The sequence below is a fragment of the Protopterus annectens genome, chromosome 1.part0, assembly GCF_019279795.1.
Source record: "Protopterus annectens isolate FY-2018-M chromosome 1.part0, PAN1.0, whole genome shotgun sequence".
Taxonomy (NCBI): Eukaryota; Metazoa; Chordata; order Ceratodontiformes; family Protopteridae; genus Protopterus; species Protopterus annectens.
Genome location: NC_056725.1, coordinates 948,460,625 through 948,474,548, shown reverse-complemented (window position 1 = coordinate 948,474,548; position 13,924 = coordinate 948,460,625). Strand labels below are relative to the sequence as shown.

At 38.3% G+C, this 13,924-nt stretch overlaps 1 protein-coding gene across 13 annotated transcripts in view; it reads right to left on the bottom strand.

Moving 5' to 3' along the window:
• The window catches only part of LAMA2 (laminin subunit alpha 2), a 4,753,606-nt gene that overhangs the window by 1,728,865 nt on the left and 3,010,817 nt on the right, over window positions 1–13,924 (bottom strand). For all 13 annotated transcript variants that reach the window (XM_044064325.1, XM_044064371.1, XM_044064344.1 and 10 more), the window contains one exon: window positions 12,952–13,088. In XM_044064325.1, coding sequence (XP_043920260.1) covers window positions 12,952–13,088 — 137 coding nt within the window. The remainder of the gene's footprint in view (window positions 1–12,951; window positions 13,089–13,924) is intronic.

Below are 13,924 nucleotides of genomic sequence, written 5' to 3'. Positions count from 1 at the left end.
TTGGCTTTATTTGCAAAAGATATTATTTTATACCTGATAAAACCAGAAAAGGACACTATAGTGTTTTGGAACATTTTGAGACAGTTTCAAGTCTTTTCAGGATACAAAATTAATGAAGATAAAAAGGCAATAGCTGTAAACTATGTACCCACACATGGATTGGTTCAGCAACACCCATATTTCTAGGGACATGATAAAATAAAGTACTGAGGAGTATGGATTAAAAAGGATTCTGTTAAGGCAGCTAAGGATATGTGGGATGAAACTAAACAACAGATACAAAAACTGAAATACTTGGAAGCTCTGTTTTATGGATATGGATAGCAAGATACAAACAGTAGAAAATATTTTAGAACCTTTAGCTATATACACAGGTCAGGCATTTTTTTATCAAGCACAGGAGAAGTAGTGGATAGCAATTGATAAAGAGTTGAAGGATTTTATCTGGGAGGGGAAGACAGCAAAAGTCAAGAGAGAAAAGTTGATCATTCCAAAAGAACAAGGTGGTTTGAGATAACCTGATTTGAATGGGGCATTTCAGAGCTACACAGTTAAGGCTCCTATACATAACACAAGCAGAAAGTTATAAATGAAAGTAGAAAGGGATGATGATGAAATGGGAGGAAGCTTAAGAAACAAGGAAAGACTGGGATTTTGGTTGCAGATCCTTAAGAATAACAGAATGTTATATTCATAGAGTAACAGAAAATAATCTAAGAACTAAGCCAAACTGGGGATGGAGAAAGCAGATTATGCTGATAGGGATGACTGCAATAGGGTTACAGAGAATAGGGAAGGCGGGGCTGGAATTTACTGGAAAAAAACTTGGCGAAGGAAGTAAGTTATTGGGAGCAAATAATTAGAGAAAGTAACAGAGTGGAAGACATCAAAATTTATTTGGAATGTAGGCCTGAGATTGCCTTCCTTATCAAGGACTGATATCAGAGTATAGGCAAACAAAAAGAAATAGGGGGATCCTTGGTGAAAGACCAGCACTGGTAGAGTTTTTAGTAGAATCTAGAACAGAAGCTGCTGTTAGAAAAGGGATAACATGTATGGGATATAAAATATTGCATGCTGACTATAAAAAGCAATCAGAGAAGGTTAGAAAGGATTGGGAAGATAGACTGAATAAGCAATTCACAAAGACACAATGGGGCTTATATGTATGACTCCCAAATATACAACAAAGTCTAGAAGATTTAGGATCTTTGCTTAGAAGTGTTTGCATATGTATTTTTATACCCCAAGTAGACTTCAAAGACTTTTTCCTCAGATAGACTGCAAATGTGGGATGTATGATGGGGAAGAAAGACGTAATTAGGAATATATTTTTGGAAGTGTAATTAGTTGTCAGACTTTAAAAATCCCCTGAAGACAACTCTATCAGAAATATTGGGTGAGCAAATTGGAATAACTAAGGAAATGATTTGTTGAGCTATGATACAGAATAGGAATTGTCTAGATATAGAAGACCTTGCTGAGGCTAATTATGGTGGCTGCCAAAAAAAGTAATTACTAGAAAATGGAAATCAAAGTCTAATCCAACTGTACTAGAAGTATTGAATATAGTAATAGCGATAAAACAATGGCAAATGAGATCATTAGAAAAGGATAGGAGCAAATTATCTAGAAAAAAATGGGAATTGTGAGACAATACATGCAGAATTTTGTTTAGGAGGAGGAACGAGTTTTAAAAGAAGACAGGATATGAATGAGCATTTAATGTTTGTCTGACAATGACTGGTTAGATTATAAGTGATGTATAATGTTGTCCACTAAAAATATGTCAGTATGGTTTGTTTTCATTTATACAGTTGCATGATTGCCTATGTCATAAGTGATAATTTAATAAAGATGCTTCTTGTTTAAAAAAAAGTAGAAGATTTCCAGATAACATCCACTTTCTCCTGCGTGGTCTGGGGTGTTAGTCTGTGGCAAAATTGCAGTAGTGTCAGTATTATAAATTCTGCTCCAGGATTTCTGTTTTAATACTTTTTATAGCTGCATTTACCTGCTTAAAATTGTATTCCAGTACTCTGATGCCTTAATCTGGGTGGGATTATATTAGTGGCAGTACTGTCAATTCTTCTCCAAGGTTTGTGCTTCAGTACTTTTTATAGCTGTATATACCTGCTTAAAGTTGTATTACAGTGCCTTTCTGTTTGCCTTGCTATTGGTATTCCCCCCTGTTCTTTGAGTCTGCTCCATTGTCACTGAAGCATTAAGCTAAACGTTTCTGAAATTCTAGCCACAGGACTTGTACTCTGGTTTGAATTTTTCTGTAATCCTCCCAACCTTTTCTTGTTTTAAAAGGCCTTGTCTTTGGCTTCCACCCCTTATGGTGATCTGACTTCCAAAATCCCTCCTTCTCCTCTTTCATTGCTATCTTCTGCTGTGTATGCAATGAAGTACTTTCCCAGACATCATTTCCCATATATCCATAATGCCAAGTGCTCACCCATCAAAGCGCTATAGCACTTGAGTAAACCTCTCTTACTAAAATTGTCTCTTGCTCATTTTCCCAGAGCTCCCATCTGCTTGTCACCCTTGCTACACTCTAAGGGGCCCCTGAGTTAATCCTGCTCCATCCATGGCAGATAAGAGATTTACTTTATTGTTTTGCATTTTATTTAACTGTATAGACTGCTACTGGTTTATTTTTGCTGAGTTTGCCACTAAATCATTCTGAGGGTCCCTCATACTTGAAATTGATTTGTCTTTGTAGTTTAGCATTACACTTGCAAGCAGTCTTCCTTGGTGTTATCAAGAGGTAAGTGATGCCCTGTACAAGCAAAAATGACAAGAAAGTAAATTTTACCTATAAAACTTAACTTAGAACTGAAACCTGTAACTTAGTGTGGATAAAACAAAGCCATTATGTGGAGACAAGCTTAGAGCAGTTTGTCTGCTCATTAAACAGCACTACTATCAAACCTTAACATAAATACCACAAAGCCTTGGAGGAGTAGAACGGAATGCTTGTAAATAAGCCTTATACCAAATTACAAAATAAAAGATTAAATAAAATATAAAATTACTTCATAAGGAGAACTTTATTAAATGACATAGAATCAAGCACTTTCGTCTCCTCTATTGGAGACTTTATTAAGATAGAACATGCCCTTTTAAAACCCGTTTAAATAAGACATCACATGAAAAGTAAACCAATCCTTAATCCTTAAAATAAAATAAAATAAAGTAATGATTACATGAACAATTTCCTCACACTGAAATTGCCTCTCAAAATGGGGATAGCTAAACTGCCTCCGAGAGTTGTAACTTCAGCAACAATGTTATGTAACCAAAACAAATCATATCCCCTGGCTGTAAAAAATCCAGTCAGTTTGTTAACCTCACCTTCAAAAACAGAATCTTCACTGGTCAAACGACTCAACCTTATAAGTTGTCCCTTGACAACCCCTCTTTTCATATGTTGGGGTGAAGACTGTCCCTGTGCAGGTACTGATTGGCAAAGGTAAATTTCCTGTGGGTATTACTAATGAAACTAAAACTGTCATATAGTAGTTCCAAATGAATATCCAGGAAGTCTATTGTTTTCCCAAACCCTCCCAGGGTAAAGTTCAAAAAACTGGTTGAACAATTCAGGTCTTGCAAGAATAGCTGGAAACTGTGAGAGACTCATGGGAGTCTAAATGCTTCCTCTTACAGATTCTCTTCCTGGGAACCTCATCAGTGGGAACTTCTGGTGAGGTCTTGGAAGAGCAGTGGCCACCCAATGGGGCTTCCTGAGGCTCAGGGTCTCTACACTTAGAAAGGATCTGTGAGGCAGAAGTAGACACAGGCACTTTGGGGAGGAGTTAGTCAGACCTGAAGTCATAGATGTCTTGGGAGATATAATTCTTCGCATGACTTCGAAGGCACCATTGCTCTGATGAGAAGGGACTGCTGGATCCAAAGAAAACACCGATCACCTTGGCACTGGCACAGTGGGCTCCAAACCAGAAGTAGTAGCCAAACTCATCCTAGCTGAAGCCCTGAGAGGTAAAGTTGGAACCAACATGTCAGTCTGACTATCCTCCCCGGACCTGACAGGAGAGTGTAGGCTCCTAGCCTCCTTGACTGGTGCTGAAGAACAGGCGTCAGTTCCAAAGGCTCAACGATCATCAGGTCCAACTCCTCCTACTCTGAAGTACCGGTATGGCTCAGAGGAGGAAAAGAAGTCAATGGCAATACAGATTTAGGATCCAAAACCACCTGGGTCGGAGCTGACAAAAATTCAGTGAACGCTGGTGCTTGTAGCATCTTCTGCATCACACGATCCACATCCAAATCGGACAGGCTAATTGAGGAAAGAAATGAATGGATGGACGGAAGTACCGACTGTAGAATAGGAGAGTTAAGAACTTTGGACCCCTGTTCCAGGACTGGGGACTGGCGGCAGAAAATACAAGATGCTCTGCTCCAAGGGCTGAGGAGCTGACGTCGACTCTTCTTTAGATTTTTTTTACTTCCGAAGAAGCAGAAGTCTTGGAAGACTTTGAAGACTTGCCAGATGAACCCTGGTCACTCAAAGCTTTCTGAAATGATGGTTTAAGAAGTCCTTTATCAATAATTTTCTTTTTCGCTTGTGAAGGACTCTGGATGAAAAATAATGGCAAATGGAGCAGCTTTCCTGTATGTGCAGGGCTCCAAAGCAATACACACAATTAACATGACTATCTGTGACAGACATTTTCTGTCCACATTTTGGACACTTTTTAAATCCTGACTTAGGATGCTTATACTTATCCTGATCAGCCATACTCAAAAATACAGAATACAAACAACAATGTACTGTAATATAAAGAGACACACCCAAACAATTAGCAAAGTTTAAGCTAAGATAAAGAAGTAAGCCCTAAATAACAAAAGGGCTGAATATTAAACTATTCAAAAAACACACACACACTCAATAACTACTTATTTAACTACCTATATAATGATTTTAAAGCACACCAAAGGGAAAATGAATATTAAAGGCCTATAGAAAAAAATTAGGCCAAAAAAAGAAGACATATCTCTAAAAACGAGCTATAAGGCTATCACTATGAAAGATTATGAAACTAACTAAAATATCTTTTTTAAATGACAATTTTCTTAAATAGTTTGAAAAAAAGAATTATACTGGCCCGAGCTGTGCAATGAACCTCTGATCTATTACAGTGGCAAACTAGATCTGAGGTACCTCTGGGTGTATCATGGGATAGGGACTTGGCCTTGAGCTGTCTGTAAACCTCAAGCTTTGTAGTAGGCTGACTCAGAGCCAAGGATCCGCTCCAAACCCATTTGTAAGAATGAATGGCAAGATAGAACATCTTCACATTACATGTTTTTACAGGTTGAACATCCAAAGTTAGCCGTTTTCTTTGGTATTCCTAAAATCCACAAATGCAGAAGCGCCCCCCCCCCCCCCTTTAGACCCATATTGTCAGCAGCATACTCTAAGACTGGACTAGTTTCTATTTGGTTAGACAAAATTTGGAACCGTATTGTTCAAAGTTCAAGGTTTTATTTAAAAGATTTATGGCACCTGTTAGAGTTGTTACGTGAATTTAATTTGGAAAATTTTGATATGTCCAGTATATTTTTTGTAACACTTGATGTCACTTCCAGTTATACAACTATACATGAAGAAGTTGGAATTGATTTATTTAGGGAATATTTCACTGGTTATACTGACTGTCACAATGTTAAGTTCAACACTTTGTGTACCTTGATGGAAATGATTTTGGAAAGTCATTTTTTTTAATTTTGGAACTAGTATTTTTCAGCAAATCTCTGGTGTGGCCATGGGTTCTAGAGTGGCTCCCTCTTTTGCTAATCTAGTTATGGCTATGTGGGAGATGAAATTTCTTGTGGCACATCTATTGGCTAAGAACATTTTATTTTACAGGCATTACATTGATGATTTGTTTTTGTTTTGTTTTTTTGTGGCAAGGGAACCTTGAGAGTTTCCGGCTATTCTTGCAAGATCTGAATTGTTCAAACAGTTTTTTGAACTTTACCCTGGGAGGGTTTAGGAAAACAACAGACTTCCTGGATATTCATTTGGAACTACTCAATGACAGTTTTAGTTTCAGTAGTAGTATCTACAGGAAATTTACCTTTGTCAATCAGTACCTGCACAGGGACAGTCTTCACCTCAACATATGAAAAGAGGGGTTGTCAAGGGACAACTTATAAGGTTGAGTCGTTTGACCAGTGAAGATTCTGTTTTTGAAGGTGAGGTTAACAAATTGACTGGATTTTTTACAGTCAGGGGATATGATTTGTTTTGGTTACATAACATTGTTGCTGAAGTTACAACTCTCGGAGGCAGTTTCGCTAGCCCCATTTTGAGAGGTAATTTCAGTGTAGCAAGTAGGGTGAATCAAAACAACAAGGTGTTTGAGCTTGCCTTCCCATTGCCCATTTCAGATGGACTGGACATTATTAGGCGTGTTATTAAGGAAAATTGAAAGGTGTTGCTTGGACATTCTGAATTGGTGAAAGTCCTGGGTAATGAACCTTTGTTCACTTATAAAAAGGTATGTAATGTAAGAAGTATACTTGAAAGTACCTCTAAGACATCACACAGCCTGTTGGGACTTTTGCTTGTGGTCATTGCAGGCAATGTAGATACATAGCCAATTCAGGTTCTGTTGAGTTGAAACATTTCAAGAAAGTTATTTCGGCAAAGGACAGGTTTACATGTGATTCTGTGGGCATTGTTTATCTCGCACTATGTAATTCTTGTACCAGTTTTTATGTTGGTAAGACCATCATGTCACTAAGTAGAAGGATTTATGAACGTGTTGGCGGTGAAAAACAAAGACAGGAATAATGGACTGGCATGACATGTTTTATTATGTAACAATTTTAAGAAATTTGCATTCTTTGTTTTAGACAAAGTAGTTTGTGGTCCTTTGGTGGGTAATTTTAAAGCCTTACTAGAATGTAGGGAAACTAAATGGCAGATAGTGTTAAGAGCAGAATACCCTCCAGGACTAAATGAAACTATTAACATCAAGTGTTTTCTTCAATTACAAAGGCTTTGATGTAGTGGGCCAAGCTGTTCACAAAATGGGCTTTATTTCATGAAACACTGTGTAGTAGTTTGTTATTGTTGACTATTGTATATATATATCTATATATATATATATATATATATATATATATATATATATATATATATATATATAGACACACACACACACACACACACACACACACACACACACACACACACACACACACACACACACACACACATTTTCATGTTTTTATACATATGTAATGTTAAAAATTTTGTAGTGTATTTTTAAATTTTCATGACATATAATTTATTTGAAGCATTTTGTCATTGGATGATTTTTTGCACATGACAAGTATTTAAAGGGTGGTTTCAAGTATTTGTATTTATTCTGATGAAGTTCATGGTGTTTTATTAAACGAACGAAAGCTCATAAGTCTTGTGGTCCGGTTCCTTCCTGGTCTTTGGTTTGCTGCTTTTTCAAAGATAGCAATTAAAGTGAACAGGAAACAAAGAGGACTAATTAAATCCAACAAGGCCAATTACAAGGTCAAGATAGCCTCACAAACAAAATACAACCTCAAGGTCTTCTACAGCTATGTCTGTAACCTCAAAGGCAGGTCGAAGGTGCAATCTTCAATGTGCAAAGTGATAAAGTAAATTTGCTGCCTGAAAAATTATTTGCAAACTTCACCCCTACTCCTCCTGCTGTTCTCTATGAATTACCTCCTAGCATCCCCCCCCACACACCTATTAACAGGAAGCAGGTCCTCGGGCCACTTTCTAAGGTTAAAAATGCAGTCTAATTGGGCTCCGACAATATCCTGATATGCCTCCTAAATAACTGTAAGAATGTCCTGTCAGGACCCCTTAAATCATTTGTCAACTATAGCCTCGAAATAGGCTTTGTACTATGAGAATGGAGGACTGCAATGGCTATCCCACTTCACAAGGTTGGATATCAACTGACCCCAGAAACTACAGATCTATTAGTCTGACTAGTCTAATATGCAAAGCCATGGAATGAATTATCATGGAAATCATCAACAAAGACATAGGCAACCTTCAGACACTGGTCCCAACCCAGTTTGGCTTTATTCAGGGAAGATCATGTGTAGTAAACCTAGTGGACTTCTTTGAGAAGGTCACCAAGGCAAAGGATGAGGGGAAAACAGTGCGTTGCACCTACCTGGATCAGCTAAGGAGTTTGATACAATACCCCACTAGGATATAGTCACTAAACTCACCAAACTGGGGATAAACCCCTACATAACTTGCTGGATTGCCAGCTGGCTCACTGGCAGGATGCAGAAACTCAGGATTGGTGATACCACCTCCTCTAAGAGAAAGGTCACCAGCAAGGTTCCTCAGGGCTCCATGCTAGCACCTTTCCAATTTGGCAGCTACTTCCTGGGCCTTCTTCTAAAGGCTAATGTCAAGGGCCTTTGGCCAACCAAGTTTGCAGATTACTGCAAATTAGAAGCCATCATAGATTCCCTCCATAACACAAAATCTTACAAGACAACTTACTGGTACCAATGTCAAGGACTAAAACTGAATTCCAAGCATACATTATACTGCCTTTTGGAGTACTGCCACTCAAGCTAATTACTCTATTGATAACACACCTTTAAGAGGTGACATAGTAGTCAGTGAGTGGGAACATATGTAGACAGTAATCTGACCTTTAACCAACATGTTGCAAAGGTAGTAAGAAAATCATTCTATGTTGTCCAATTTATAAGTAAGAGCATCACATTCAGGTCCAAGGAATTCATAGTGCCACTTTATTTGGCCCTTATCAGACCCATCATTTATTATAATTCCCCCTCCAGTATGTACCAGACCAAATATATGCAACAGCTGGTACACCAACAAAGGTTACTTAGCAGGAGAATCCAGGGTATGGACACAGTATCCTACATGGATCACCTTATAGACCTATCTCTGTTCTCTTTCTCATACTGGGTACTGAGAGGCGCTGTATGTGAGGCATACAAGGCATCCTCAGATCCACCTTTGATGGACATTTTGCACATCTGCAAAACTAATTGCATCAGAACCACTATATCCATGGATTTAAAGTTTGCTGGCAATACAAAATTGTTTTTGAAAGGATTCCCATGGTCTGGAACTTGCTCCCCATCCATGTGAAGCAGAATCCATCCCTAACCCTATATAAGCATAACATGACCAACGGATGGGAAATCGGAAATTCACCCTGGGTCCTGCCCCCATGTCTCTGATAAACACAAGCAGACAGTAATGCCCAAACTAACATCCCCCCACACACAACCTCTAGATAGTTCTTAATAACGTACTCCTTCCTAATAAACACCCATGATACATAGCGACACAACTGGGTTGGATTGCATGGCTAGGTATATAAAGGCCTTGGTGGTCACTAGTCCAGTCACTTGATAAAAAGTGCCTACAACACATTCTGGAAGAACAATCCTTAATGACAGGGACAAGGATGACTTTTTAAAGGTTTGAAAGATGATCCAATACAGATTGGTCAGAAGAGATGAAACCCTCTTAAAAACTCTTGACATCTGGGAGAAGACTTAGCTAAGATAAGAAAGTCATCCAAAAAAGGGGAAAAAAATGAGTGCCATATGGTCTGCAAAACATATGAGCATAATAAGGCACTAGAAAACCACCTTTGGAGCAGAAGAAAACCCCCACAGGCAATGCAAAGAGTTGATCATGTGGCTCAGACAACAAAATCTGAAAACGTCCTGAAGCATATGGCTACTGAAGTGTAATGCATAAAGGTCCAATGTCACCCTAAGGTTTCCTAATGGAATGAAAGGTAATAACTTCTGAAGGGTCCACATCCTGAAAATAAGAACTTCCACAAGCCTTCTCAAGAATGAAAGATCTAAAACTGGTCTCCAAAAAGCTTCTTTGATACCAAAAATATTTTGGAATAGAAGTATTTGCTTATTTTGATTAAAGGCACTGATTCTATGACTCCTCAGTTGAGCAAAAGCCAAAGAACCTGAGGAAAGTATTCCTTATGGTTGAGAAGGAGGGGTAGATTTCCTTGAATTTTTTTGTATGTAGTGCCAACTGAAAATTTAACCACCCATGAGTCCATCAAAATCTATTGACAAAGGGGAATGTATAGAGCCAGCAGCTGGGAAAGGTACTGATAGAGTGGGGCAGGAGAGCTGACGGTAGGATGCCAAAATTGTCATTCTGGAAAAATAAGCTGTCCAGTATTAGGAAAACATCCTTGTTTATGATTTATTCCCTCCTGACATCCTTTACCACTTCCTTTTATAGCTTGAGAAGCAGGGGTCGCTAGATAGAAAGGGGATGAAGGAGGTTTGTAAGGAGGGGGGCATAAGACAACTTAGAAACCTTTTAACTCATATTTTCTCATTCACTAACTTTTTGATGGCCTTGAAAGTAGATTTGTTCCCTAAAACCTACTTATCTGAAGCTGAATTAGAAATTGTAGACTTCACTTCATCAAAAAAGTTTTGGTTGAATATCAGAGAGTACTTCTTCAAAACAGAAGCAGAATCCAAGGTCCATGATACAGTATCTGTGCAATCATGCACTTTATTTAAAGCATGTTTAGATATTAAAGACATATAAGAAATGACGAAATTAAGGTAGACACTCCCTTTGGGTGGAAGAGTAGTAGGTGAATTTCTCAAGCTATTTATAAAAAAAAAGCAGAAACTTCCACATATGGGAAAACAGTTACGAATTCTACATGCGGAAGTGGAAGAAAAAAAAAACTTCTCTTACCAAATTCATCCAAAATGTTCCCTTCAGAGTTTATAGGGAAGGGGTGGATGATCCCCTGGTAGCTGTACTTGCCGGCAAAGGTTCTAGCTCAGACATAGGGACTGAAGATATAAGTTGATTAGTTTGAGAAATATTACACAGCCTATTCATTCCACTGGGAACTGAAGTATTTGTGAATAAGAGATGTTACAGGCAGCATCATCCAGTTTCTCCTGAGCTGGCACTAGAGGAGGAAAAATCATAGAAGAGGTATATCCATTTGTAACATATTATAATGTCTCCTAAATCCATCCATCCATACAGTCTAACAAAAATTCCTAGTTCATTCTGACAATACACTGAGAAATAGAAACAATTCCTCCAAGGAGGCTGTGTTGAGCAATTTCCTTCAGTATGAGAGTTTTCAGTAGGAGAAGAAGCACTATCTCTCTTTGTGTCTGAGTAATCTGTTAATTCATCTTCAGGAATATTTTCACTGACCTGAGTCACAGGTACTATATACTGTGCCCCAGGATTGACTTTCTCTAACAATTTTTTTCGATAAGGTAAGAAAGGTATTTTTTCTTGTTTACAGCATATCATCAAGTGAACAATGACTAACATTTTGTATTTTCTTGCAGGAATTTTTAATGACCAACCTTGAGCAGGAATATCTGCCTTCTCAAGGAGTCTCTTCCCCTGGGAACATCTGGCAGCATCCTCTGGTAAATCTCCATGCCCCACTAAAGATGGTTCTCACATGTCCATCTTGGACACTGGAATAGTCAAAGAGGATGTGGCTGAGCTGTAGTTTAGGTAGCTGAAAGGGCTACATCAGAGTAAGCTGGACAGGTGGGCTGAGAAACAACTGCTCGCCACTGCACAGTCACCTACTATCAGAAAAGGTGAAGGTTGAGCTTATGTAATTGGCAAGTCCTCTCTGGCAAGTTGTTTTTTTTTCTAAAAACTACAACAGTCGGACCAGCAGGAATGGGATATGTATTCTTGCTTTCACCAAGGAGAACACTTTAGTTGTGGGTAAAATCATAAAATCAGTGGAGTAAGAATTGGTCGGAAGGTAAGTTATGAAACAATTTGCACAAACAGCATGTATAAATATTAAAACTTATGTGTAGATGGGTTTCCCAAAAAGGGATTATATGCCAGAAAAGGTTATGAAGTGCCAGCTGCTGCTCTTGTAAAGGCTCTCAGATGCTTCTTTTTGAGGCAGCAAGAAAGTACTGAAGATTTCCTACACTGCTTGCTGCTTTTTCCTCCACTGGGCTGTCTAATCAGCAGTCAGAATAGAAGTGTTGAATGCAGCTGAGCTTTTGGAAACTGGCCAACTGTTGTGTCTTTGGCAACATGCAAGCCAAAGAGCCTAAAAACTACTTTAGCAGTGGGAATGATGAACATGTACTTTTTTGCCTTGCATATGGTAGATTTCTGCAGAAACTTTATCACTAGAACTAGTAGTTAGGCAAAAGGGAGATACGGTGGCAGTATGGACAAAGAGTATTCCTTTGTAACTGTCCCTGTTGAGGGATAAGGGCAAAATAGCTGCTGCACTTCAAATTGATGGTGGATGCAAAAGGTCACAGCAAGGCTGGCCCAAGATGTTGACACTTTCTGTTGCTACTGTGTTGTTGAGAGACCACTTGTAAGACTAGAGTGTACAGTAACTCAGCTTCATCTAAAATGCTGGTTTGAGCTGGTATGTGGACTGCTATAAGAAAACATTGAGAAGACACTGTCTGCCCACTGCTATACCTTCATGGCCTCTCTTCATAGTGGGTAAGAGAAAATTACACACAAAGTGAATCACTGTTTGTGCACCAACAAGAGCAACACTGGCAGTAATTCTTTAAAGAGAACAATGACTTCAGAACTCAACTTGATAAATTTAAACACTCTTGTTTGCACTTCACTAAGTTTAACACAGTGCAGCTTTACAGGTTTAAAACACACCTGTTCACTTTCATACTAGAGATGTACAGTTTGCAATTCGACTTCTTAGACAAATGAGATATGTTACTTGCGCCAAGATCTAATTACAAGAATCTTTAGCACTTCCTCTACCTCCTGACAAATTATAACTCATTTTGCAGGATCTCTTCCTCAACAGTAAAAGCTACAGCAGCTGTACATATGCAGCAGCATGCTGTCAGATGCATGTATTATCACTTACTTACCTTACATCCAGTAACTATATCGTGTCCCCAGTGATTCGGTGCACATTTGTTACACTTCTCTCCAATGGTATTGGGAGGGCATATGCATACACCAGTCTCTGGATCACAGTTATTGCCCAGAAGTTCACAGCTGCATGCTTTATGTAAAGAATCAAAAGTATAATCAGAAATTAATATAACAGCTGCTAAATTTACAGCCATCAGTATTTACTAAAATTATGCAAACAAATACAATGTAATGCAAGATAAGAAGCTGCAAATCTGTCATTCTTTCTCCATATCTTAATATCATAATACAAGTGTAAATGTTATAGATAAATAACATCACTTCCAAAGGTGAAATGGCATGCACTAGGAAAGATTATTGTTACAAACGGACTCCTGGAGATCAAAAAGAATTAGTGACTGAATGATGCACTAAAAGGAATGCTTCATCGGTTCCTGCATCTACCAAACTGACTTGAATAGCTTAAAACCAAAGGCAATAAAAGTCTGTATGAAGAAAGAACTCTTTGAGGGTCACATTCTTTATCTTGGTTTGACAGTAGCATCATCAAGATGTGAACTTAATCTAATGAAGGCTGAAACAGCTGAAGTGCCAACATTCTGTTGCACCTCAGCAGTAATGTCTTAGTCAACAGTATTGGTAAAGAACTGTGTGCTCTATTTGATCTGCTGGTACAAAGTAAGCTGACTTCAGCCTACATTTTGGGTTTAAAATGGACTGAAACACTAAATGGCAGAACACAACATTAATCATATTTATTTTTAACTTCTTCAGAAGTTTGGTAACACTTTATAGTCATAATGCAGAGTAGATGGGTACAGGGGATCACTCCCTGTATAGAGGTATAGTGGGAAAATATCTTATGAAAACCACAATGACATTGTGAACTAAAAACACCTTAGATAATAAGTCTCTGCATATCAGGAACAGGTCTATTCTCAGCAACCAAGCAGAATTAAAAAGATC